This window comes from Mustela nivalis, assembly GCF_964662115.1.
Source record: "Mustela nivalis genome assembly, chromosome: 12".
Classification (NCBI taxonomy): Eukaryota; Metazoa; Chordata; class Mammalia; order Carnivora; family Mustelidae; genus Mustela; species Mustela nivalis.
In genome coordinates this window covers 12,900,010-12,925,573 of record NC_139031.1, presented here as the reverse complement: position 1 = coordinate 12,925,573, position 25,564 = coordinate 12,900,010, and the positions used below count along the sequence as shown (strand labels likewise).

General features: G+C 45.8%; 1 protein-coding gene across 4 annotated transcripts; it reads right to left on the bottom strand.

Annotated features, from left to right (window-relative positions):
• Positions 1 to 658: 658 nt before the first annotated feature.
• On the bottom strand, positions 659 to 25,383 carry MKRN1 (makorin ring finger protein 1). 4 transcript variants are annotated; one of them, XM_082693928.1, is made up of 8 exons: positions 24,990 to 25,383; positions 14,027 to 14,155; positions 7,301 to 7,527; positions 6,727 to 6,953; positions 4,309 to 4,523; positions 3,411 to 3,521; positions 2,714 to 2,852; positions 659 to 2,370 (listed from the first exon to the last, which is right to left on the bottom strand). In XM_082693928.1, exons 1-8 carry the CDS (start codon positions 25,172 to 25,174, stop codon positions 2,158 to 2,160), a joined length of 1,446 nt encoding a protein of 481 aa, XP_082550054.1. In that variant the 5' UTR covers positions 25,175 to 25,383; the 3' UTR covers positions 659 to 2,157. The 4 variants fall into 4 exon arrangements, with proteins under 4 accessions (XP_082550054.1, XP_082550057.1, XP_082550056.1 ...); XM_082693931.1 differs by having other exon boundaries at positions 3,478 to 3,521; positions 24,990 to 25,371; XM_082693930.1 differs by lacking the exon at positions 24,990 to 25,383 and adding an exon at positions 24,728 to 24,806.
• Between the last annotated feature and the right edge of the window lie 181 nt (positions 25,384 to 25,564).

Genomic DNA, 25,564 nt, shown 5'->3' with positions numbered 1-25,564 from the left:
ACTGACTGAACAGACTCCTCCGGGACCTACAGCTGTTAGTGTGACTACACCAAGTCACAATACAGTTTCTAGAAATGGAAACATGGAACACTGTTAAATCATAGTACCAGTATCATGAGCAGTACCTTGGAATTCCGATTCCACTTGTCTGAGAGTGAGAACAAAGAGGAGGGGCAGAGGATCACTCCCCATGGAGCAGGGAGCACAAGGGATCGTGCCGCCCTCTGAGCCAAGGGCTGATGCTGAAGACTTGAGTGAGTCTCCCAGGCCATCAGTACTTTTTACCAACAGGCACAGAATGATTTTTACTCGAAGATCGGATAGTTAGGGAGTCAACTAGCCTTCCAAAGCACTACATTGTGACCTACCTGTTATCTGTGGGTAGGAGGCAAGTTCCTACACGCAAGTGCTCGGGCGGCAGATGAAAACTGGCAAGGCAGCCTGAGAGTAATTCTAATACCAATAGTTTAAGGATCCCAGCTGGTCAGGAAGTTTCGCTCTTCTCAAGTAGTGCTTCTCAGCGGGCCAGGTCTTATTAGGGAAACTACATCCAGTTATTGATGAATTGATCAGAGTCCATGAGAGAAACAAATGTTATGTTTTGACACCTCCACATTTCAGAACAGCTCATTACATGTATTACACAAAACAAAGCCAATTTGGGTTTTTTAATTGTTTTATTTGGGAAAAGTGCTTCTTACAAAAGGGCAGCTGCAAAATACAGAGACCTCTGCAACAATTACTTATTTTTTCTTTGAGTGAGAAGAAATGGGTAGGATCCAGGACTCAAAAGCAGGAAATGCGACAAATGAGGAGCATCTCCAAGTTGTTTTAGGAACGAGACCAAACTCAAAAGCTAAAATTTCCAATCGGGAAATTCTTCTAACAACTTAGCATTTAGCTCACCTTGTGGATTACCACTCCCTCCCCCCTTTAGTGGAAAAAGCATGACTTAACTCCTGCCAACCCCGGACCCGCACCAAGAAAACACCTTAGAATTTAAGTTCTGAATCACATCTGTCTACCTGCAAAGCTCAGGGATGTCAGGAGGCCAATACCCACAAAAACGAACACAAAAACCTGACAACAAAACCTCAAACGAGGACAAACGTTTGTCCAAAAAGTGCCTGGGCTAGAAAGGCTGGGAAACCCTAAAACATTAAATACAACCGTGTGTCCGAGCCCTGGTTTGTGTTAACATATAGGACCACCAGACAGCTGAAACCTCTGCGGCTATGCCCACTGCTCTATATAAAAAGACAGAGCTCTAGCACTGCTCTACTGACAGCTACCAACATACTGCTCTGTCCCGTACAATCTACGTGCCATACGAAGCTGAAACCACAAAACCCATTGTTTACCCACTAAGGCTAAGAACACAACATCTACAGGGACAAGCAGCTTTCGCACGCTCTCACCCACCCACACCAAGTCTATCCACCCTCAGGAATCCGCTTCCGGCTTGGCTTTTCGTCGATGCCACTGCATCTGCTGTGTGCTCCTTCACAATTCTATCACACGCGACAGTCAACATCTCAACACATTCGCACCTGGTTCTGGTTACCCAGTAGTAGTCGGACGTGTGTGCAATTCAACAAGAGACCAAAACCACAAACAAGTGCACAGGTGGGGGGTCAGGGGGGAGGGCACGGAGATAAAACTCGGATGTGCAGACTTCACCAGAAACCTGGCAGATCTGCCTGTCAGTCTGTGGCCAGCTACGGGCCACAGCGCAGATCCGTCACCCATCACCTGTGTTCTCCGAGCCCAGAGCAGGGCCCACTGCTACTCCTTCTGAACCTGGGTCCTCCGAGCGAGTGTGGCGACTCCATCAACTCTACCCTAGAACGCTGTGACTCTGGTGGGAAACCGGTGACCCCATAGACCTACGCTAACTGTCTGACAGTTAAATTCATGTTACAAAAAAAAAACTAGCTTTAAGATTTATTTTTGTAACTTTTTTTTTTTAAACAGAGAAAACAACACACTCCTTGGGGAAAGGTGAGGGATTGAAAAGACAGGCCCTGGGTAAGGAGGATCACGACAGCACCTGGAGTTGCGAGGCCTGCCTAGGAGAGAAACTTGGGCACTGCCACACCACCGGGGACAGCCACTGCCTGAGGCCCAGCAGACCAGTTCACCCGCCACGCCAAGCTGCTATAGATCCAAGTCATAAAAATCTTCCAGCTCATCATGAAACAAGTCCCACTCGTCTTCAGAGTCTGTCAGGTCGTCGTCCCCACCTGCAGCCAAAAGCATAAGCAACATCTCGCCCAGCTCAAAGGTGACAACCTCCTCTTCTTCGTTGTCAAAGGGGTTGCTGCTCTCTCTTTCCTCAATGAGCTCCCAGAAGTGGTTCCTCCGTTGGGCCTGTAAAAAACAAGGCCATGATAGGGATGGCACTGTCGAGCAGTATCTTCTAGTCTGTGGTTTCTAAGGCAAAACGTCCAGCACACCAGAGGGCATGACGAACCAGACTTCTTATTTAGGGTTTCGACCTTACCAATTCCTCCCCTCTGCTGGAGGGAAACCACGAGCTCTATCTAGCTTTCCCTCGCCTAGCCCTCCCGGCTTCCTGGGGTGGCGGGGCTCCTTTCATCCGCCAGTCTCACTCCCAGACCTGAGTGTTCATCTCCTTCCCCTACCCCAATCTGTGCGGGGCTCAACTGATCACGTGCTATTTCCCCTCCTTTAAAAAAACAGCGAGAGTTACCCGGTATCTGCTTGATGTTCCCACTTTCTGTCTCTGTGGCTCCTCTCTACGGCCATCAGGGTACGCATGCTTGTAAAAACAGTTCCCTCCAAATGGGCAGCTCCCACGTCCTTCATCAAAATACCTGCACGCCTTGTTGCTGGAAAGGAAAATATCGCAACCCTTATTCACAGTGGACTTCAGGTCTGTATTTGACTATCATCCGGTCTTTCTTTAACAGGGAAGGATAGAACCAGCACCTGTTTCCAGCCCTCCCCAAGGTGTGTTCTCAAATACGTGTGCACTAATGCATGAAGCACCGACTACAGAAACAGATACTCTGTTCAGGTCCTTGCTGTTTGTAACAGCTCCAGTAACGTAGATCCAGTAGAGACAGAGAATCTCCTAGAAGGCCCAGACACGAGCACATCGGACAACTGCAGCACAGACGGAGGAGGTAGCAGCCCACTCATGGGGCATCAGCTAGCAGTACAGACTTCATTATAACGCAGCCCCTTGGCATGCACCCCAAGGACTGTGTTATAATCAGGTACGGCCCCAGCGAGGTGTTATCAGGGATGACAAAAGGAAACCACACTGTGAAGTCAAAGAAAGGGTAGGAAGGAGGTAGGAGTTGTGTAATGCAGCACTGTTCTTTTCAAAGTGAACCCAAGCTATGTTGGGATCTTAGCTTGAGAAAAGGCTGCAGTGCTCATACCTCATTGCTTCCTTGTATTTCTGAATGAGTTTCTGCTTCTCTTCTTTCTCCTCCACCCAGTACTCACTTGGAATGACAAAGTTAGATGTGATCCGGCATTCTGGGCAGGACCTGGGAAACAATGAACAGGCTGCAATGCACATCCCCCTCCATAGGCCCACTCCTCTGCAAGGACACACCCTGGTGTGTCCCCTCCATTCCTCAAAAGACTTAACTGAAAGCCAAGTGGGGATTTCCTGAAAGGGCTCCACATACTGTCCCACAACTGCCATCTCTTGTGAGGGAAGACAAGTCCTTGATAAATTCAACTCAATGGCTAGCCAGTTCACTCAAAAAAGTGACTTTGTTAAAAAACAAACAAAACCAAAAACAAAAAAAACCAACAAAAAAAAAACCAAAAACAAAAATAAAAGAAGACATTTCACACGGACTCCTTTTTCTTTCGTTTAAATAAATTTATTTCTTGCAACTTTGCTCTGTTTAGATTATGTAGTTTTTGTTCAGTTATGAGAACAATCTTTAAAGGATGGTGGATTATTGGCTAGCTTAATGGATGGAATAGGAAAGTGGAAAATGTAAAATGTCAGGAAACATACATTCAGAGCTAATAAGTTTGTTCACGGAGCCTAAACTGGCTAATCCATTAAACACAATCTCCTCAGAAAAAGCACGAAGATTCTACTAACTGATACATAGGGTTTCCTCATTCAAATAAAAAGTAGATATACCAACTAACCTAGAAGCTAGCTGAAATACAAAGAAATCCCCATTAGAATACCCCAGTTTCAAGAGAATATGCATGCATTTAAATGCGGTCCATCTGGTTGAAAGTTGGCACAAGATACTAAATTCTTCCCCAAAATAGAAAGCACAAACGGAGATTGGGGAGGAGTCTCACTTTATGATCTTGCTCTCAAATTGCTTAGCACTCCTCCACTTGCGGATACACTTGAGACAGTAAGTGTGGTTGCAGTTGGAGAGAATCCCAAAGCGGCGCTCGCTGGGGTTGGCTTTCTCATAGACCACCTCCATGCAGATGCCACACACCATGTCCTTACTGCGCTGGACAGCAAATGAGAGCTCCATGTCCTTCTCATGGGCCTCAATGCAAGACTAGAAAAAGTGGAGAGATAAGTGTCATCAAGTCACTGAATAATAATGAAAGACTTCAAGTTGACCGTTCACAAGCCAACTGAAAAGATGTTCCCAATTTGACACCAAAAGCAGCTTTGTTCGTACTTGAATACAGGTGCACAGCCATTCGAGACCTTTAACATCACTGGAGTCAAACTATAAGAACTTCAGAAGGGGTTGGGGGGATTGCCCAATCTCCGCTACCCTCCATGTTAGTTTTTCATACTTAAGTTTTTCCATCTTCTGGGTTCTAGATGGAAAATGTAATTAAAATTAAGACTAAGGTCTTAATTTGCAATGTGTTATAAAGAAAGGGTGAAGGAAACTAACATTATTAGGTGACAACTGGGGCTGGACACAATTTTCACATTAAAAAAGAGCTTTAAGATACTTAATACTGAGTGATTCACTCATTTTAAAAGCAACAATTACAGTGTCTTGGCAGGTGCCCAGTCATGCAACCATCACACCACTCTCAGTATTACAATGTGTGCACCACCCTAAAAAAAACCCCAATATTCCTATAGCCAGGTCACTCACTTCTCTAAGATCAGCCCCTTCCAACACAGTCACTCACTCATCTATGGCTATGCTTATCTATGGCTATGCTTACTCAGGGCACTTCACCACATGTCCTTCTGTGGCTGGCTCTGTTCACATAGCACAGTTTCAAAGTTACCTGTAGTGTAGAAGGCATCAGCATTGTTTCTTTTTACTGCTGAGTAAGATCCCATCACATGGACACACCACGATTTATTTATCCAATCATCAGGTGATGGACATTTTGGTTGTTTCCATTATGGGACTTAAGAGTTATGTGGGCACTTTGTCCACCCAGAAGAACGTGTGACCCTTCAGCTCAAGGCTGTGGGTCCCAGCCCCATGTTGGCTACAGAGAAATTTCTTAAATCAACTGCCTCTGCCTTCAGCTCAGGACATGATCTAAGTGTCCTGGAATCAAGCCCCGCATCGGGCTCTCTGCTCAGTGGGGAGCCTGCTTCCTCCTCTCTCTCTGCCTGCTTCTCTGCCTACTTGTGATCTCTGTCTGTAAAATGAATAAATAAAATCTTAAAAAAAAAAAAAAAAAAAGTCAGGGATGCTTGGGTGGCTCAGTCAGTTGAACACCCAACTCCTGATATAGGCTCAGGTTGTAGTCTAAGGGGTTTTGAGAGGGAGGCACCACATGGACTCTGCACTTACTAGGGAGTCTGCTTAAGATCCTTTCTCCCTCCCCCTCCTCCCCCAAATAAACCTTTAAGAAAGAGGGGTGAGTAACTGGCTCAAGACCATGATACATGTAGCTCTTGACCTTATTATGATCATGGGTTTAGCCTCATATTGAGGATGAAGTGTACTTAAAAAAAGAGAAGTAATTTATGCTACTGGAATGCCTGGGTGGCTCAGTGGGTTAAAACATCTACCTTTGGCGCAGGTCATGATCCCAAGAGCCCCCCATCAGGCTCTCTGCTCAGCAGGGAGTCTGCTTCTCCCTCTCTCTGCCCCTGCTCCTCTTCTCACTCAAGTTCTCTCAAATGTATACATTTAAAAAAACACAAACAAAAAACCTTAAAACCTTAGTCTGAAATCCTCATCCATTGAGATTAGAACATATACCGTCAGTTTCCAGAAAGTCTGGCACTGCTCAAAATGTTAGGCATTGTGTTGCCAGATGACCCAACAACTTGAAGAGAACTTGAAACATGCCCACGTATGCATTCTTTGGCCTTACAATAGCCAATGAGTGAAACAACCCCAAAGGCCTTCAACTGAAGGATGGAAAAACGGAATACGGTATAGCTATACAGTGAACTATCCTTCAGGCAGAAAAAGGAACGCAGTACTAGTCCACACTACCACGCTAAGTCTTGAAAATGTTGTGCTCCTGTTTGAGCCAGTCACAAAAGGCCACACAGGATTCCACTCATAGGCAATGTCCAGAACAGGCCAGGCCAGGGACAAAAGACGGTTCGCTGATTAGCTATTACCAGGAGTGGGAGGGAAGGGCAGAAGGGAAAGTGACGGAGCCAAGGAGCCTGAGGTCTCTTTCGGGGAGAGGGGTTCTAGCATCACTCGAGAACCCTGGGAAAGGCTGCCCCAGTCTGTTACTGTGTTAAACACCAGTGGGATGTGCACCTTGGAGAAGTCTCACAAGGACTAACAGGGCACTGCCCCGAGGACTTACTTTGATATGCTGCGACCTCTGGGCAGCGTCCATCGGATGCAGGACCTGCAGCCCACACATGTCACAGGAGTCTCCGTGGAGGTACACACAGTTCTCCCCGTAGCGGCACTCGCCCACCGCAGCATAGGGGCAAAGCTGCTTCTTGGTTTCTGCTGCCGTCTGCTCCGTCCCCAATTCCTCCTTGCTCGCAGAGCCCTGCAGGGGCGCTTCGGTGCAGGAAGGGGCAGCTGCAAACGGTTAAGAGGGCAGTAAAGGTCCAAAATAGGTAAGGCAGATAGATATGTGAACTGAAGGAACTGAACCTAACTGAACAGGAAGTGAGTAGTACTTCAATTAAACTCCTAGTCTACTAAACCAACTCCCTCACTCTTTAACCCATTTTCTAATGCTGAAATTTCAAAGATTAGGCTTGTTTAAAAAAAAAAAAAAAAGATGAAACAATACGGTTTCTTAGAGGACTGCACTGACTGAAGAGGCTTCAGTTTTCAACACACTAAATTCACTATCACTGGGGTTCCAAAAGTTCCCTTCACTCCACTGTTAAGTCGTTGTTTCTAGTCTTCAAAATACTCACTCCGGCCACAGTAGGGCTGCCCAGGAACAAACTCAATGGCATTCACCCAGTCTTCTGAACCTGCTCCTACAGTTGCAAAGTTTGAATTTCTTGACTCGGCTTCGCCCATATTCATTTCAACAATTGGTCCAACTCCTGATGAGAGACTTGAAGCAGCAACGGATGATTTTGAAGTTAGATCTGCAGCCGTCACTTCTTCCTGTTTCAATGGCTTGCTATGTTCATACCTTTAAAAAAAACAAACTGAAAAGGTCAGCATTCACTGCCTGGCCAGCAGCCCCACAGGAATTATGTATTCCCTGACCCTCTCCTTGAGTTTTCAAAATACTGTCCCTATAATCACCTGGGAAAATTGTTAAAAGACAAGACTCAATTTCTAAGTCTAGGGCAGAGCCCGTGATTCTGCATTGTTTACCAAGACCCCACAGGATGGTACTACTGCTGGCGGAAGGACAAGTCTTTTGAGTATCAAGGTCACAAACCAGGGGTCAAAATTTAGAGCCTCTGGCGAGGTTTGAACACCCCAGCAGCAGACCATCTCGCACCCTTCCAATTCCACTGGAATCTGAGTCTCACAGTTCCCATGGCAACTCTGCTAGAGACTGTGCACCCAAGCATTAATTGAAGAAAGGTGGACTCTCCATCTCATAGAAAATGTAAAACGTTTTACCACACATTACAATGTTCACATTAACCCGGATGCAGAATTTACAATATACAGTATCTTTTCCTATATACGTTCATTGACCTAATTACTCCAATTTTTACCCCACACGTTCTCTTTTTCATCTGTCCAATTTTTAAACCACATCTCACAACTTGGGAAAAAATGATTCCCTTCAAGTACCAACTTCCTGGGGAGTCTGGATGGCTCAGCCACTTAAGTGTCTGCCTTCAGCTTAGGTCATGATCCCAGGGTTGTGGGAATGGAGCCCCCATACCCCTTCTCCCTCTGGTGCTCCCCCCTGCTTGTGTTTCTTCTCACGTGCGGTTTGTCAAAGAAAATCTTTGAGGAGGAAAAAAAAAAAACTTTCTGCCCAATGAAGTCCCCACAATTCAGACATTTAGACATGAGAGAAGATAGTTACATCTGAGCTCACATGGACTTGGCAGTACACGAATCTAGCAGGTCTTGCAATTAATTACGGGGCCACCCTAACCATGGGCCAGCCGTGTTACCAAAACAAAGGCTAACCACACACTGTCCTAGTGTAAACATTTGCTGACATTTACCTTAGTATCCGAACCCTCTTACTGCTTGTGTTCCCTCTCACTAAGTCAAATAAGTAAGATCTTTAAAAAAAAATTTTTCAAGGAAGCGGTGCTGTTTGACTCCACTGCTCTGTATGATGGCAGCCAATGGCCACATCTAAACATTGATACTGGGTGCCTCCGTGGGTTAGGCCTCTGCCTTTGGCTCAGGTCATGATCTCAGGGTCCTGGGATAGAGCCCCACATCGGGCTCTCTGCTTGGCTGGGAGCCTGCCTCCCCCGTCGCCCAACCTGCCTCTCTGCTTGTGATCTCTCCTTGTCAAGTAAATAAATAAAATCTTAAATAAATAAATACTGATCCTTAAATAGAAAATCCAGTTGGTCCTAGCACTAGCCGTATTTTTTTCAATGTTCCACACACACAGGGAGCTCATAGTTACCGTATTAGACAGAGGAATAGACAGCTGTTTCTTTGTAGATTTTATTTGAGAGATGATAATGTATGAGCAGAGGAGAGGCAGGAGGGAGAAGCGATTTCCCACTAGCCTGAAATCCCGACCCCAGACTGAGCCACACAAGCACCCGAACAGTTCAGGCTTTTTTTGTTTTGTTTTGTTTTTTGAGCAACACCTGAAAATGAACACCGACCATACCGTGTAAGTATATCACGTAGGGCAGGCACCCTGTTGGCTCAGTCAGAGCACATGATCTTGGGTGTCCTGATACAGTCCTGCCTCCTGCCCAGCCTGGGTGCGGAAGACTGCTCAGTAGTAAGTAGTCTTGCTCGCATGCGCTCAATCCACGCCTGGCCCACTTGCTCTCAAAATCAATCTTTTAAATGAGTAAAAGAAGGTCCTTGTACACAAATGATTATCTCTTGAAAATTAACTTTTAAAATCAAATCAGTCTATTTAGGCAAAGTTAGTCCCTTAATGTAGAACTTTTTTTTTTTTTTACGATTTTAATTATTTGACAGGGGGAGAGGGCATGCCAAGTACACAGAGCAGGGGGCAGAGGGAGGGGAAAGTAGGCTCCCCAACAAGCAAGGAGACTAACTAATGTGGGGCTTATCCCAGCTTCCTGGAGTGATGACCTGAGCCGAAGGCACACACTTAACTGTCAGGTACCCCAGGAACAGAACCCTATCAATGTTCTGAAGATTTGTGCTTAAGTACTAGGAAAAATACTCATAAGAAAAACACTAATAAATGAAGTCCAAGATGCATTTTGAGAAGTGCTTACTAGGGGCACCTGGGTGGCTCACTCAGTATCTGCCTTATCTTAGGTCATGTTCCCAGGGTCCTGGGACCAACCCACACATCATCCTCTCCACTCAGCAAATGGTCTGTTTCTCCCTCTCCCCTCAAGTTCTACCTACTTGTGCAGTCGCGTGCCTTCTCCCTGAGCCAAACAATAAATAAAAACAAAAAAAAAAACTGCTTTCTAAAAGAATCTGGTTCAGTGATGCATGGACCTAAATTAAGAACAGCATCAATCCAGTCTATGACCCTCAGGCCAAACCCAGAGCGGAAACTGGTTTTTGATACTGAGCTAGCCAGTCAGGAATCCCAATCTTTACTTTTTTAAAAAACAGGCATTTACACAGGCCAACTAGAACTGTATTTTAGGAGGCAATTCAGGAAACAACCAGACTTGTACTCTTGGTTTTGGTAATTTTAAATGGTTGGAAGACAGACTGTTGTATGCCACGTTAAGACGCCAATTCCAGGGTCCCCATAGAGCTTCCTGGAACACACCACATCCATTAACTAGGATCACCATGGCTGCTAGCAAACTACAGGGGACCACCTGGCCTCCACAGCCAAATACATTTATTACCTGGCCCTGCACAAAGGAAACCTGCCAGCTCCTACTTCAGACTCTCTCGACTACTGGATTGAGAGTCCAGGATAATGTACTTATAATGTTTATTAATACCTTAAGATTATCACAGATCAGTGATCCTTTTAATAGAAGTATTAAGTTATTGGGCTTTTCTTTCACATCTTTGCAAACACTCTATCATTAAGAGTATTGATTTCTATGTAAGGAAGTTGAATCAATTTTTCCTCCAGTGTTAAGCAAGAGAAGACACATGCTTCCTCTCTGGTTGGCTACTTCCCAGCCCCAATCATTCCAAGGTCTGGGATCAGTCTTTATTTTAACTTACAGCTTGGTTTTTCCCTTCAGGTCAACGTGTTGGGGTATCTGGGATCTCCTGGGAATCATCACTCAATGGGGAGTCTGTTTGTCTGCTCTGCCCATACCCCTGCTTGTATGCTCTTTCAAAGAAATCAATCTTAAACTTCCACTAATGGGAATCATTGGGTCCAAAGGGAAAGGGCCCTCCAAAGAACGCAAGATCTTCCACAGCAATGGTTGTCAACCAAGGCAATACTCCCTCTTATCTCCACGAGTATTGAATATTCAGTAACCAATGTTTTTCCAGCTTTGAGTAGGTGGGGGCAATGTCACAGGTCACAGGACCAGCAGTGTGCACAGCAGTTCTGAGTAATGGAGACGTGTCACCATCATGAAGCACGGATGCAGTATTGTGTGTGAACTACTGACCTTAGTGTATCTTTCATTATGAGCTACTCCCTCTATGAGAAGTTCATCTCTGGATACTGGCCCATTCGTATACAAAAAGCCCTGCACAGGTCAGAGAGCAGGGTAGGTGTTAGGACTTCCGACCTGTCGGTCCCACACTATTACCAAGCTTCCTTTCTGGCAGACTTAATGCATACAAAGGCTTTCCTATTACTTTCACTTTGCCCTGGGAGCTCTAAACCCAGCTCAAAAGGGGAACACTCGCCCAAGACGGGGCTGGGTCTTTCTTAGAAAACCAGAAAGCGGTTCATTAGGTGACTTGAAATTGCCAGTCAGAGCACCACCATAGCAGGGCACCCACCTCACTCCACCTCACTCCCTGGCCTTCAACTTCATCTCCTACAAGAAGTCCACCGAGTACAGGGTTACAGTGAGGATAGGCTTCCATACTTACTCAAGGAGAGTATGAAATGCCACGTATGGCTGGCCAAGTTACCTCAAAAAAAAGCTGATTAACAAACCCAGCCTTGGTCTGAGCTTGGCTTTCTTCAATTTCACCTCATTTCGTTGAGTCCCTCCTCTGAAGCAAGCAGCTGATGTTAACCAGCCATACCTTCCCTACTCCTACCATAGAACACTCTCTCCACTTCTCTCTGCCACACATCCTGGAGTCTCACTTCCACTCCTGACATTTATTTCCTCTCTCCCTGGACAGAGTTTACAGATTCTCAGCAAACTGTCTAGGCAAATAACCCAGTTACCCTACCATTACATTGGCCCAGAAAACCAACGAACACCGTCCTACAACAAAAAAATCACTTCCTATTTTATATATATGAATGATGGAGTTCTACCAACTCAGGCCCTTTCATATGGTGACTGATAAGGTAAGACCTGGGTTTGTGGTGGGTTTTGGGGGCAGGGGGCATTTTCACCCCTTTCTGGTAGTACTACCATGAAAAATTAGCAGAGAACCAAAGTAACTTATAAACTCAGACAGGGGTTCCATTTCAGAGTTCTCACAGTCACATTAAAAAGTGTTTATATTTCTCTATCGTTACGAGATTTCCTAGTAAAATCAATGTGCGGTGACTGAACATTTATACCACCCATTGATAATTTCTTAGCCTTTTAAATTCCAAGCATCTGAACACAGAGTTTAGACATATTCTTTTCTGACCACAGAATGCTAAAACTGGCTGACAGTGTCTTCTTACCCAATGTCTTACCTAATATGAGGGTTTAGAGTGTGTCCACAAGTCTTTAGTAATCCTCCCTTCAAAAAAGCTGGGGCCCAATCTCTCCCCCCTTGAATATGGGCTGGACTTGTTGACTTGCTTGTACTAATAATGAGCAGACTGGAAGTGTGGGACTTCTGAGACTAAGTCGTAAAAGGCACTGCGGATGTGTCCTTGCTCTCACTCTCCAATCACTTGCTCTGGGGAAGGATAGCAACCAAGTAGAACACTGACGCATCCCTAGGGAGAGGACCAACTGGTAAAAACTTAAGGTCTCCTCAATAGTGTATGAGCCACCTTAGAAGTGATCCTCCGAGCTCCTGGGAGAGGACAGACAATGAGAGCCCTGCCTGCAATCCTCATGCAACCTCTGAAATCTCAGAGCCAGAGATCCCAGCTAAGTCACACCGATTTCAGAGCCCCCAAAACTGGGAGATGATGTTTATCTCTAAGCTACTAAATCTCGGGGTAAATTTGTTTAACGTCAATAGGTAACTACTTTTTGACAAGATTTTAAAGGTGCCTATGTGGCTCAGTCAGTTGAGCCTTGGGCTCAAGGTCATGATCCCAGAGTTCTGGAATCAAATCCCAGGCCAGGCTTCCTGCTCAGCAGGGAGTCCACTTCTCTGTCTACGGCTCTCCTGTTCTCTCTGGTAAAATATTGAGAGAGAGAGAGAGACACACACAGGCGGGGTGGGGGCTGACAGAACAAGAGCAGCAGCAGACAGAGCAAGGAACAGAAAGCAGATTCCCCAACTAGCGGGGAGCCCAACCCAGGGCTCTACCCCAGGACCCTGGAATCATGACCTAAGCCCAAGGTAGATACCCACACCCCACCGACTGAGCCATCCAGGCACCCCAATTAACAGGAAACTAAAACACATCTTTGACTTGGAAATAAACAAAAGCTCCACCTGATTTCTAACCAAGAGCCACAATGGCCACATTGCTGATTTTAACAGGATAATGGCACCAATTCACTGAATAATGATCGAGATTACAGAATGAATCCCTCTTCGTTCTTTAACATTCTGATGGTTACTAGGCACATTCTTTAATATTTTCCCTAAATCCAAGATTATACTTACTCTTGCAAGCTCAAAAGGTTCAGCAAAGTTGACATGCAATGACAAACTCTTGTAACTAGCAACCTAATACTATCCCCCGAAAGCCTACAATCCCATTTTCTCTCCATTTAATTCATTTAATTCTCTATTAATAGAGATCTGAAACTATGGTCAAATAGGCACATCATTCATAGTCGGGGGGGTGGGGGGTCATATACAAACATTCTTTCTCCATGCCTATCCCTAGGTTGACAAAGAGGATCCTCAGGAATTCAACTTCGGACTGCAGAACAAAAAAATTTTTTTAGTGTATTAATACATGCCCTCCAAGTTGAGATTTACCAGTGTACTAACACTGCTAAGGAGTAATTTGCAAAGTATTTACCTTAAAATTTACGAAACTATAGGAATTATGTATTTTTATCACCCCCCTTGACAGAGATCACAAGTAGGCAGAGAGGCAGAGAGGCAGGCGGGGCCGGGGCAGGGGGAGAGGCAGGCTCCCCACCAAGCAGAGAGCCTGATGCAGGGCTCGGTCCCAAGACCCTGGAATCATGACCTGAGCTGAAGGCAGAGGCTTTAACCCACTAAGCCAGGCACCCCTTTACTCTCCCCTTTTCTCCACCTCTGAACAAAACTGATCTGTGAACAATTCTTACCTGCAGCGGTCTCCATAAATACAGTATCCTCGCTGAAAATACTTGCACACTACACCGTAAGGACTGTCGGAGAGGTCATGTGAGTAGCGACAGTTATCTCCTTCCTTACAAACCCCATGCATGAAATACCTGTTGAAAGAACCACAAAGTTTGATTTAAAAGGGACTATACAGCCAGTCCTGAAAGAACTTTGTGACTGGGGCACGTGGGTGACTCAGTGGGTTAAGCATCTGCCTCAGGCTGGGGTCATGATATGTGCATCTCTAATATTAAAAAAAAAAAAAAGAAAAAAGGCATTTACACAAGTTCAACTTTGGGTGCTTCACAAGCCACTGTTAAGAGAATTTTGTAAGCAAGCCACAGTCTAGGAGGAAATATGTGCGTATCACTCATCTAGTGCAAGGCCCCCCATCTTGCCTATAGAGAACTCTCACCAACCAGGAATACAAAAACGAACAGTCCGCAACACCGGCCAGCTGATTCGGGGGAGCATGCAACTCCCATCTTGGGGCTGTTAAGTTCAACACTCATGCTGGGGGCAGAGTACTTTAAATTCTTTTTATTTATTTATTGGACAGAGAGAGATCACAGTAGGAGAGAGGAAGGGAAGAGATCACAGAGAGAGGAAGGGAAGCAGGCCCCCTGCTGAGCAGAGAGCCCGATGCGGGACTCGATCCCAGGACCCTGAGATCATGACCTGAGCCGAAGGCAGTGGCTTAACCCACTGAGCCCCCCAGGCGCCCCCCAGAGTACTTTAAAAAGAAAATTGAATTGGGGCGCATGGGTGGCTCAGTCATTAACCATGTACTTTTTCAGTCAGGTCCTGGAATCAAGCCCGTTGGGCTCCCTGTTCTGCAGAAGGCTGTTTCTCCCTCTCCCACTCCCCCAGCCTGTGTTCCCTCTTGCTGTCTCTGTAAAAATCAATACACTTTTTAAAAAGGATTTTATTTAAAAAAAAAAGGGGGGGGGGTCACCTGAGTGGCTCAGTGGGTAAAGAGCCTCTTGCCTTCGGCTCAGGTCATGATCCCAGGGTCCTGGGATCGAGCCCCACATCGGGCTTTCTGCTCAGCAGGGAACCTGCTTCCTCCTCTCTGCCTGCTTGTGATCTCTATCTGTCAAATAAATAAATAAAATCTTTAAAAAATATAAAAAATAAAGATTTTATTTATTTGACAGAGAGAGATTCCAAGTAGACAGAGAGGCAGGCAGAGAAGAGAGAGGTGGAAGCAAGTTCCCTGTTGAGCAGAGCACCCCAGTGCAGCTCAATCTCAGGACCCTGGGATCATGACCTGAGCCGAAGACAGAGGCTTTTACCCACTGAGCCACCCAGGTGCCCCTGTAAAAGCAAAAAAAAAAAAAAAAAAAAAGAGAGAGAGAGAGAGAATCATGACCAATGTACTCCCCACCAGTTAACACACTAGTACAATATAGGATGCTACGTATCCTAGTGCTGTTTAGTAATACACCCAATATATCCTGTTCTACACCAACATGTGGAATGAACACAAAACCAAGACCGCATGGTAAGATTATCCATTAATGGTACCACAGGAAGTTCTCCCGTGAGCCTGTGCACCAATTTACATTTCAATTGATGTCATCATTAATCTGGTCTCCACCGGCTATTTTTTTAATTTTTAAAATATTTTTAAATAATTTTTTTAAATTTAAAGGTTTTTTTTAAAATACTTTTAAGATTTATTTATTTTATGGAGAGACAGAGGAAGAGAGGGAACACAAGCAGGGGGAATGGGAGAGGGAGAAGCAGGCTTCCCCTGCTCAACAGGGAACCCAATGCGGGGCTCAATCCCAGGACCCTGTGATCATGACCCTGCAGTTAAGTCTGACCATAATTCTCATTTTCCAGTCCTAGGGAGGTACCATCTTGTTTTTCACTGACTTTAGCCATAACAGCAGCTCTCTCTGTAGAAAGATCAAGAAGCAAGAAACAATGTAAAGGAGAATGGGTCAGACTACCTTTTTCACTACAGGAAACCATTTTGGGGGCACCTGGGTGGCTCAGTGTTAAGCAGCTGCCTTCAGCTCAGGTCACAGCCCCAAAGTCCTAGGTTCAAGCACGGCCTCGGTCTCCCTGCTCAGCAGGTGGAATACTTTGGAATACTTCTCCCTCTCCCTCTGCTGCTCCCTTGCTTTGTGTGCTTTTTCTGTCAAATTTTATAAGATCTTTTTTAAAACACCGTTTTAATTTCTTTTTTTTTTTTTTAAGAAGAGTTGACAGACACAGCAAGAGAGGGAACACAAGCATGGGGAGAGGGAGAAGCAAGCTTCCCGCTGAGCAGGGAGCCGGATACGGGGCTTAACCCCGTCATGAGGCAAGTGAGCCACCCAGGCACCCCTTTCTTTAGAAGCACCATGAGAGGGGCACCATGAGAGTGGCTCAGCTGGTTTAGCAACTCCTGATCTCAACTTAGGTCTCTTCATCTCAGCGTTTCTAGTTCAAACCCCACACACAGGACTCTAAACTGGGCATGGAGCCTACTTAAGAAAAATTCATGTAAAATCTGCATGTGAAAACACAGAGGCAAAGAGAAATCATTATGTTCTTTGGCTAACAGACTACTGCTCCTCAGGCCTTGGAGGAGGACATGCATACCTAATGAGTAGTTTCCTAAACACCAATTATCAGAGTATGCCCTAGTAGAACTTAGGGAACCTTGACTAGCAGCATCAGCACCATCTGGGAATTTGCTAGAAATACAAAGTAGAGAGGCACCGGTGGTTCTTAAGCCTCTGCCTTTGGCTAAGGTCATGATATCAGGGCCCTGGGATCAACCTGCCCCCACCGACTCCCACTTCCCCCAATGGGGCTCTCAGCAGGGACCCTTGCTTCCTCCACTCCTTGCAGGCTGCTTTACCTACTTGTGAGTCAAATTAATAAAATCTTAAAAAAAAAATAGTAGTAGTAGTTAGGGACCATCTCATATCTACTAAATCAGAAAGTAGGGATTGGGGGAGAAATGAGTAGAGCAAGCAGCAATCTCCATTTCTCTAGGTGAAAGTGATATGGGCCATTATTTTTTATAGATAACCCCATCATCAAGAACTACCACCACCACCACCTATTCTCGATCTATCCATCACCAACCTGTCAGGTTTCCTACCCCCCCCCCCGCAATGATTTTATTTTCAAGTAAGCTCTACACCCACTGTGGGACTTGAACCCACAGAGACCAAGAATCACATGCTCTACTGAGCCAGCCAAGGTTCCCCAAGGAGGCTTTTTTCCCATTCTTTTTTTATTAATAATTCTTTGGTCCTCTATCCATCTTTTTCTCTTGAATAAGAGAAAATAATTTTTGGCAGGCCACAACTCCCTAAACTGGCGTCTATGTACAGCTGATCAATTAAGGGTAAGTACCTGTTTCCTAGGTGTCAATGTGGCTTGGCCTTGTAGGACGCATCACTGTGTCCCAGACTGTCGGTCATCCAGAGCTGGTGGACAGAGTAACAAGATGTACACTCCACTTGTCCACTGATTAGAGTATGTAGAAAAACAGTCATATTTACCCAAGAAACCTTGAAGGCAGCTGCCCAAATCTGAATGTAAAGATTCTACTGGAAGAATTTCTGTAAGGGAAACTTCATGTTTCCCCACATACATCACATGCAAAGTTGTAACATTGGTGGAAACAGTTAAAAATAAACAAGATTCTCAAGTGCCCTGGGGCTGTAGTCAGTCAACAAAATAGCCTACGTCCCCCCTCTCTGCCTACTTGTGATCTGTCAAATAAATAAAATCTTTAAAAAAAAAAAAGTTGTTTCTCAATAGAAAATTGGGGGGCGGTGCTGCCTGGGCAGCTCAGGTCCCGATGCTCTCCCGGTCCTGGGATCACACCCAGCATCAGGCTCTGCACTCAATGGGGAGTCTGCTTGTCTCTCTCCCTCTAATCATCCTAACACTTATGCTGTAAACATTTAAAAAAAGGGGGGGGCAGCTAAATTTTGACCACATAAATGAAGACATCAACACAGACACCCCCAACAACTAAATACGCCAATGATAATTACACTGTTGTCACCGCTACAGTATTATCTTGCTTCCAAGTACACAGAAAGTATCCAAGACCAACTGGGTGGCTCAGAGAGACCTTCAGCTCATGATCCCTGAGACCCAGGATACAGCCTCTTGCACGATGGGGAGTTTGCTTCACCCTCTGCCCCTTCCTCTCTTCTGTGCTCCTCCCATTCATGTAAATATGAAAAATCTTTGAAGAAAAAAAAAGTGTTCAGGTGGTAATAGGTTATCCTTTTGGAAACAGGACCAGGGCTTGAATATAGTTTATACTGCTGTCTCATTCCCAGTGGGAACTTTTGCTTTTTTAAAAACACAAGGGGCACCTGGGTGGCTCAGTGGGTTAAAGCCACTGCCCTCGGCTCAGGTCATGATCCCAGGGTCCTGGGAGCAAGCCCCATATCAGGCTCATTGCTCAGCGGGGAGCGTAGCGTACTTCCTCCTCTCTCTGCCTGCCTCTCTGCCTACTTGTGATCTCTGCCTGTCAAATAAATAAAATATTAAAAAAAAAAAAGCACACAACAAAGGTGTCAATACCATCAATGTTTCTTTGTGACCTATCAGATACATATCCCTCATTCAGTTTTAAGGCTTCATAATACTATCTAGAGATTCCAAGCTGGGAAGGTAGCACTTAAAACTTCAAACAGAACAGATTCACATTTCTTCTGAAATCTCACTCTTTCCAACTTTCATTCAGTTGCTGCACTTGGGTTTGATGCTCTTTGCTACGCTTAACCTCGGTTCCTTAACCAGTTGCTTCAAGGAGCTCCATTCCCTAATATAGCTGCGCCTTAAATTCACTTCCTTAGTCAACACCTCCGCTAACACCTACACCAGCATTTACTTGTTGAAAACCCACGATGGTTAAAAACTTCTGGAGAATCCAAAATGATAGTGAAAACCGGAGCCAAAGATTGTGCAGTTGGCATGGACAGTGGCGCATGGACCATTAGCACTTCCCAGTGAAGAGCACAAGAGAACAGATGCATGACCAAGAGTGAAGAGGAGGAGGACAAGCGGGGAGGGGAGAAGAGACGTGGCTGGACAGCAAAGAACAGATGCTGCGCAGGCTTTTAAGTCAAGTTGTCTTAAAGCAGTAAGGAGTCACTGAAGATTCTGAAACAAGGAAGCCATCAGAATTAGGTTAGTACATTGAATTGTCGTCCACATGACCAGTCCCAGCCAACGGCTAGATTTCCATCTACGAACTTCAGCTGACCCCAAGTTCCAAGAGCTAGAAGGGATGGCAGCTACCAACCAGTAAGTCAATACAATCAGGCTGCACTAGTAGTAGACTGTTTGGAACTAAGAGAGTGAGTACAAAAGATCAGAATTGGGGATGTTTATTACTTAAGTAATCTCTAGACCCAACATGGGGCTCAAACTCTCACTTAAGATCAAGTAGAGTTTGCATGCTCTAAGCCAGCCAAGGGCTTCCTTCAGAACTTAAGACTAAAGTCTAGCTTTGTCACTTCCTAGCTACGAGACCTTCAGGTGATTTCTGCAATCTTTTAGATTTAAGAATTTAAGTCAGTAACTGCAGAGTCTTTGTGCTATGCACATTCATTCAGATCTGTCCATCTGTCTTTCCACATCTTTTCCTCTGCCCTGCCAGACTGCATTTGTTCAGTACAAGAAGAAGTACACATGGGGGCACCCAGGTGGCTCAGTGGGTTAAGCCTCTGCCTTCAGCTCAGGTCATGATCTCAGGATTCCTGGGATCCAGCCCAGCACCAGGCTTCTTTGCTCAGTGGGGAGCCTGCTCCCCCCCCCCTGCTGCCCCACCTACTAATGATCTGTCAAGTAAGTAAAAATCCTAAAAGAATAAGGAAGAGATTCACATGAACAAATCAGCTAAGAAAGATTAAGGCAAGACACCTAGATCTCATGCCACAAGATTTTGTAAATAACTGTGGAGTAACAGAGCCAGAATACAACGACATTTTTGGGCACTATCCCTGACAAAGTACATATATGTAAGAGAGCTACATCATGTAACTGGCTCTATGTGAAAACTGAGAAAAAGAACTACCCAGCAATGAAATGCATTCCTGAAGTCCAAGACTAGCAACACTGAGTGAGTTCAAGCAGACACAGAATCACAGAAACCCTAGAATCAACAGAAAACACTAGAATACAAGCCCTCATTAGTTACTGCCAAAAACTAAGCATTGTTTCACATGTTGTTTGGTATGTATGCTCTTGTGTTTTCCGTTTATTTTTCTTGCCTTTTATGCCTCAGTGGTATGAACACTATTGGTATATCCACAATAGAGTACAATCCATGCAGCAAAATCCCTCCTTGTCAACCCATCTTTAAGAGATTGTGACATGGGTGCCTGGGGGGCTCAATTGGCTGGGCAACTGCTCAGGTCATGATCCCTGGTATCTGATCAAGTCCCACATCGGGCTCCCAGCTCCATGGGGAGTCTGCTTCTCCCTCTGACCTCTCATGCTCTCTCTGTCTCTCTTAAATAAGTAAAATCTTTAAAAAAAAAAATTAACATTTAAGGTTTTTTTCTCACTGAAGATTTTACTTATTTGACAGAAAAAGGAAACACAAGCAGGGGGAGGAAAGGGAGAAGCGGGCTCCCCACCAAGCAGGGAGCAGGACCCAAGGCACCTAACAACTGAGCCACCCAGGTACCCTACAACACTAAGTTTTAACAGAAAATGGATAAAAAAAAGGCAAGCCTCTCCCAAGAATTTCACAGCCAAAGGAAACAAATCAAAATTGTTTTTGTTTTTCAATGGCAAGAGCAAACCACCAACCAAATCTTGATGCCATTGCCTAAACTGAAGCATCCTTTGGTGAAAGGGCCATGTGACTTTTTTTTTTTTTTTTAAGATTTTATTTACTTGACAGAGATCACAAGCAGGCAAAGAAGTGGGCAGAGAAAGAGAGAGGAAGGGAAGCAGGCTCCCAGCAGGGCAGAGAGCCCAATTTGGGGCTCGATCCCAGGACCCTGGGATCACGACCTAAGCCGAAGGCAGAGGCTTTAACCCACTGAGCCATCCAGGCACCCCCCACCAAGTGACTTTTTAATAAAAATTTATTTTATAGAGAGAGACAGGGGGCAGGAGAGACCATCTCAAGGCAACTCCCCACTTGAGCTTGGGGCTAGGTACTGGAGCTAAGTATGGCAGGGACTCCAGACCTGAGCCAAATCCAGAGTTGGTAACCCTGGTGCCCTTGTCTGGGGCTCCGTGATTTCTAAGATTCCTTCCACCTTGAATCTGACTTTCAGGGAGCCTGGGTGTTCAGTGGGTTAAGCATCTGCCTTGGCTCAGGTCACGATCTCAGCAGAGGGGGGCATCCTGCTTCTCCCTGACCCTCCCCCCTCCTGCTCTCACTTGATGCCCTCTCCCAAATGAGTATCTTTGGACTCCAGACATTGTCCAGTAATGAAGACCAATATCATCAACTAGAATCTCCTACTGCTGTACCTCCTGGAAAACTAAGCATGTTTGCTGAACTATATTACAAAACATCCCAATAGTTTTTAAGGGTACAACCGAAGCAAAAATACCCTGAAGTACCTCTAGGCATCATGACAACCTGCCTGGGCATTTACTGGAAATTACAGAACGCTAACAAATGTGGCATTCACCACTTCACTGGCTATGGCATTTCTTACTTTGCTTCGGAATTTTCTCACGAGTTCACCTACCATTCTTTATACTAGACTGCTAATTCCTGGTGGCTGAGGACCAAGGTTTACCCCCCTTTTTATCTCCTATTAATACCTATACAAATAATAGTTCACATAGTTCTTTTACTGTAAAAGACACATAGGTCTCCTGGCAAATCAGAATACCAGCAGCAAATTAAGTTTTATAATGGGCTTTTTCAGTGCCACCCCTTCAAAAAAAAAATCACCTATGTGGTTTCCAAGTAATAAACTTCACTATGGGTATATCACAGCAATTGGGAGTAATTTCCTTTATTTTTTCAACTATACCGAATACACCTGAAAAAAATGAGGGGCGCCTGGGTGGCTCAGTCCCTAAGTCTGGTCATGATCCCAGCAGCCAGCCAGGAAGCCTACTTCTCCCTCCCCAACTCCCACTGCTTCTGTTCCCTCTCCGTGTCTCTGTCAAATAAAATCTTTAAGAACAGAAAAAATGAAATGAAAAATGCTCATTCTTGGGGGTTATTTCACCTGTTCATCCACCACTGTAGAACTCTCATAAAGCAGTGCCTTAAATCCAAAATTACGCTTCCGAAGTGTTATTTTAACCCCACACTCTCAAAGAAACTAAATGCAGTAATAGCGTAGTTTGGAATATCCCTCCAATTAAAAAACATGTAAAATAGCCTGGTGGGGGCAGCATAATACAGCTCCTTGGGAAAGGTATACGTAGTTACTCAGTTTTTAAGCAACTGACAAGACACAGGGAGAATTCTGAGAAATATAAGGAAAATAAAAACCAGTGAGAAAGTATGGATTGAGCAATTAAAAAAACCTGTCGCCCAAACAACTTCTGAGAGCATTATGTCCTATGTCCTAAGTCTAAGAAAAAAGCCTTAAACCACTAAACAGAAAGCAGAAACACAAAATATATCCCTACCTTTGAATTCTCCTGAGGGATATTTTGCTATCAAATACACTGAAAATACTTATAATGGGTTTTTGCATTCCCTCCAACATCCAAGACCTTCATCCCTCGTTGAAGGCACTAATGCTTATTTAGTAACTGAATGAGGTAGTCCCCAAGACAGATCACTAAGTCCTTTGCCAGGACAAAGCGCCTATTAAGAGTGGGTAATTTTCAGGTGTGGGCTTACCACCAACTTAAGCATTTATTAAGTAGAGATAAAAAACAAAACAGGGCCCCTGCTCTCAGAAAGCTCAAGTTCTACAATACAAGATTACCATACATGATATTCCCCGCCTCAAAAGGAAATTTTTAAATAGATCATGTTGGGGGGTGCCTGGGTGGTTCAGTTGTTAAGCATTTTCCGTCTACTCGGGTCATGATCCCAAAATCCTGGGATCCAGCCCTGCCATCAAGCTCCCTTCTCAGCGGGAAGCCTGCTTCTTCTCCCCCTCCCCCCGCTTGTGTTCCCTCTCAGTCTGTCAATAAATAAAGTATTTAAACACACACACACACACACAGATCATGTTGGTACCTAAATCTGAAAACAATATCTAGTACTAAAATCTAAGACATACAAAATACTTCTAGAAAATTAACTTTTTCACTAAAGTTAGACATATTAAAAAAAAAAAAAAAAGCTAGTACATCTAAGCCTGTATTAGATTACTGCGCTATGTGAATTTTTTAAATACATAAACCTATTGGTTTATGGGCAAATAATTCCCTCCATTCCAGGAAAAATCTACAATCCTGCATTTACTCGAAGATGCTAAAGGCAACCAAAGAGGAATGCTTAGTCTGGTAAGCTCTTCTGAATTCTGATTATACTGCTAAAACAAACAAACAAAACAAAACAAAAACCCCAGAAACATGGCAAAAGTGTCTAATGTAAAGTAAAGTGACAATGAATTCTGTGCACCGCTGTGAAGTTAAGTTCAAGTTACAGCTACAAGATACAAACGGGTAAAAGATACAAATGGGTAAGAATGATTAATACCAGGTTATGATGGGTGTTCAAGGCTAGACTATATCGAAAGTGGAAAGGATAGATTAAAAATCAAGGCTTTGTATGGCGTTCTTGAAAGCACTCAGATGTTCAAGGAACCTTATTTTCAGCACACAAAGGCAGATATATTCTAACTGGTTTCATGGACAGCAATTTTGAAAATCCTTAAGATACTGCACACTCCATTCATTTTTAGGATCTACAAACCACTGATGAGAAGCTACCTAAAATAAACTTTTATCCTTCATCCCGCTACTGGAAGTAAGCTTAATTAAGATTATTCAAGCCTTAGAAGTATTTCCTGAACAAAATACTGTATCACTGTTAATACTACAGAATTCTATATACTACGAATTCTTAGGTGTTGCATGGAAAATTCACAACCCCCCCATGAAAACCGGGGTTCCAGTTGCATTTTCCTCAACTGGTAGAAAAAGAAAAGCTTCCAGTCGCTAATGATCACTTCAAAAAGAATCAAAGTAATCAAAGTGTAGCATCCAATTCAATGCACTCATCCTGTATGTACAGCTTGATCATTTTTACACGCGTACACACGTACCTATAACCGCCATCCACTGGATTTTTCAAATACTTGCATCTGACACACCAAACCCAAACAAAACCGCTCTCCCCGAGTAGAGCAGCTCTTTGATTTCCTCTTTAGAAAAAGGAAAGATGCATGTATTTCGGAGAGAGTATCTTCTCCGCGGGGGAACGGCAGCTCCTAATTTAGGGCGGAGAAGACCCCCAACTAGACACTCGGTTCTAAGACAAAGCTCAGAACCGCCAACCACGATAAACATACAAAGAAAAAATAACAAAAGCTACGGGTGGGGGGGGGGCGGGGGCGGAGACGCGCGCAGTCGTTACTAACGGATGACACGCCGCCGAGGCCCAAGGCCACCTCGCCCGCGCCGGCGGCCCCGGTCCCCGGCCCCGCAGGGCTGCGGGAGACTGGCTGCACGCTACTACACGCAGCCCCCTCCCCGCACCCGCGGAGCCGCAGCAGGGACTGCGGGATCGGGCGACAATGAAAAGGAGGGAGGAGTCAGCCCACCTTTCCCTCTGCGCGGCGCTCCGCTCTGCGGGCGCGGGGAGGCCGGCGAGCCGTGCGGCGGCGGAGCTGCGCGCGCTCGAGCCCGCGGCGGCCGGCGGGGGTTGACGCAGGGCGGGCAGGGCGGGCGCGGCGGGCCGGGGCGGCCAAACGCCGCTCTCCTCCTCCCCGCTCCGCCCGCCCGCCCCTTCCTCTGCGCCCTCTCCGCCCTCTCCGCAGCTTCGGCCCCCTCCCCGCGCCGGCGCCGGGCCGCGCAGCGTCTCACCTGCAGGTGACCTGTTTAGTCCAGCCGCCGCCGCTGCCGTCGCTGCCGCCTCCCCCTCCCCCCGCCCCCGAGGACGGGGAGGTGACTGTGGGGATAGGGGTGGGGGAGGCCGCTGCCACCGCCGCCGCTGCCGCTCCTGCTCCTGATGTTGTGGCTGTTGTTCCGGGAGCTGCAGCCTCCGCCATTACTGTTTATCCCACACAGCAATGGCCCCGGAACTTCCGGGATCACATAGTTCCGGTCCGGCTGCGGGAGAGGGCGGCGAGGCGAGGGGAGGGGAAGGAGACTGGGGCGCCCGCTCGCTCCCCTCGGCTCCGCGTAGCGTCTCCGAGCGCTCTCGCCGCTCGAACTGCGGGGGAGAGCCGCAGCGTCCGCGGCCCGCCCCCCGCCCCCCTGATTGGCGGACGGGACAGCCCCGCCCCCAGGGGCGGAGCAGGGGGGCCGGGCTCCGCCGACTGGGTCCGCCCTCGCTGCACCGCCCCCCCACCCCGCCGCGTCCCCCCAACACACCAGGATGCTCATATGTGCAATGAAGTCAGTCTTTAAAGTGTGCCAACCCTCTGCGAGCAGATGCT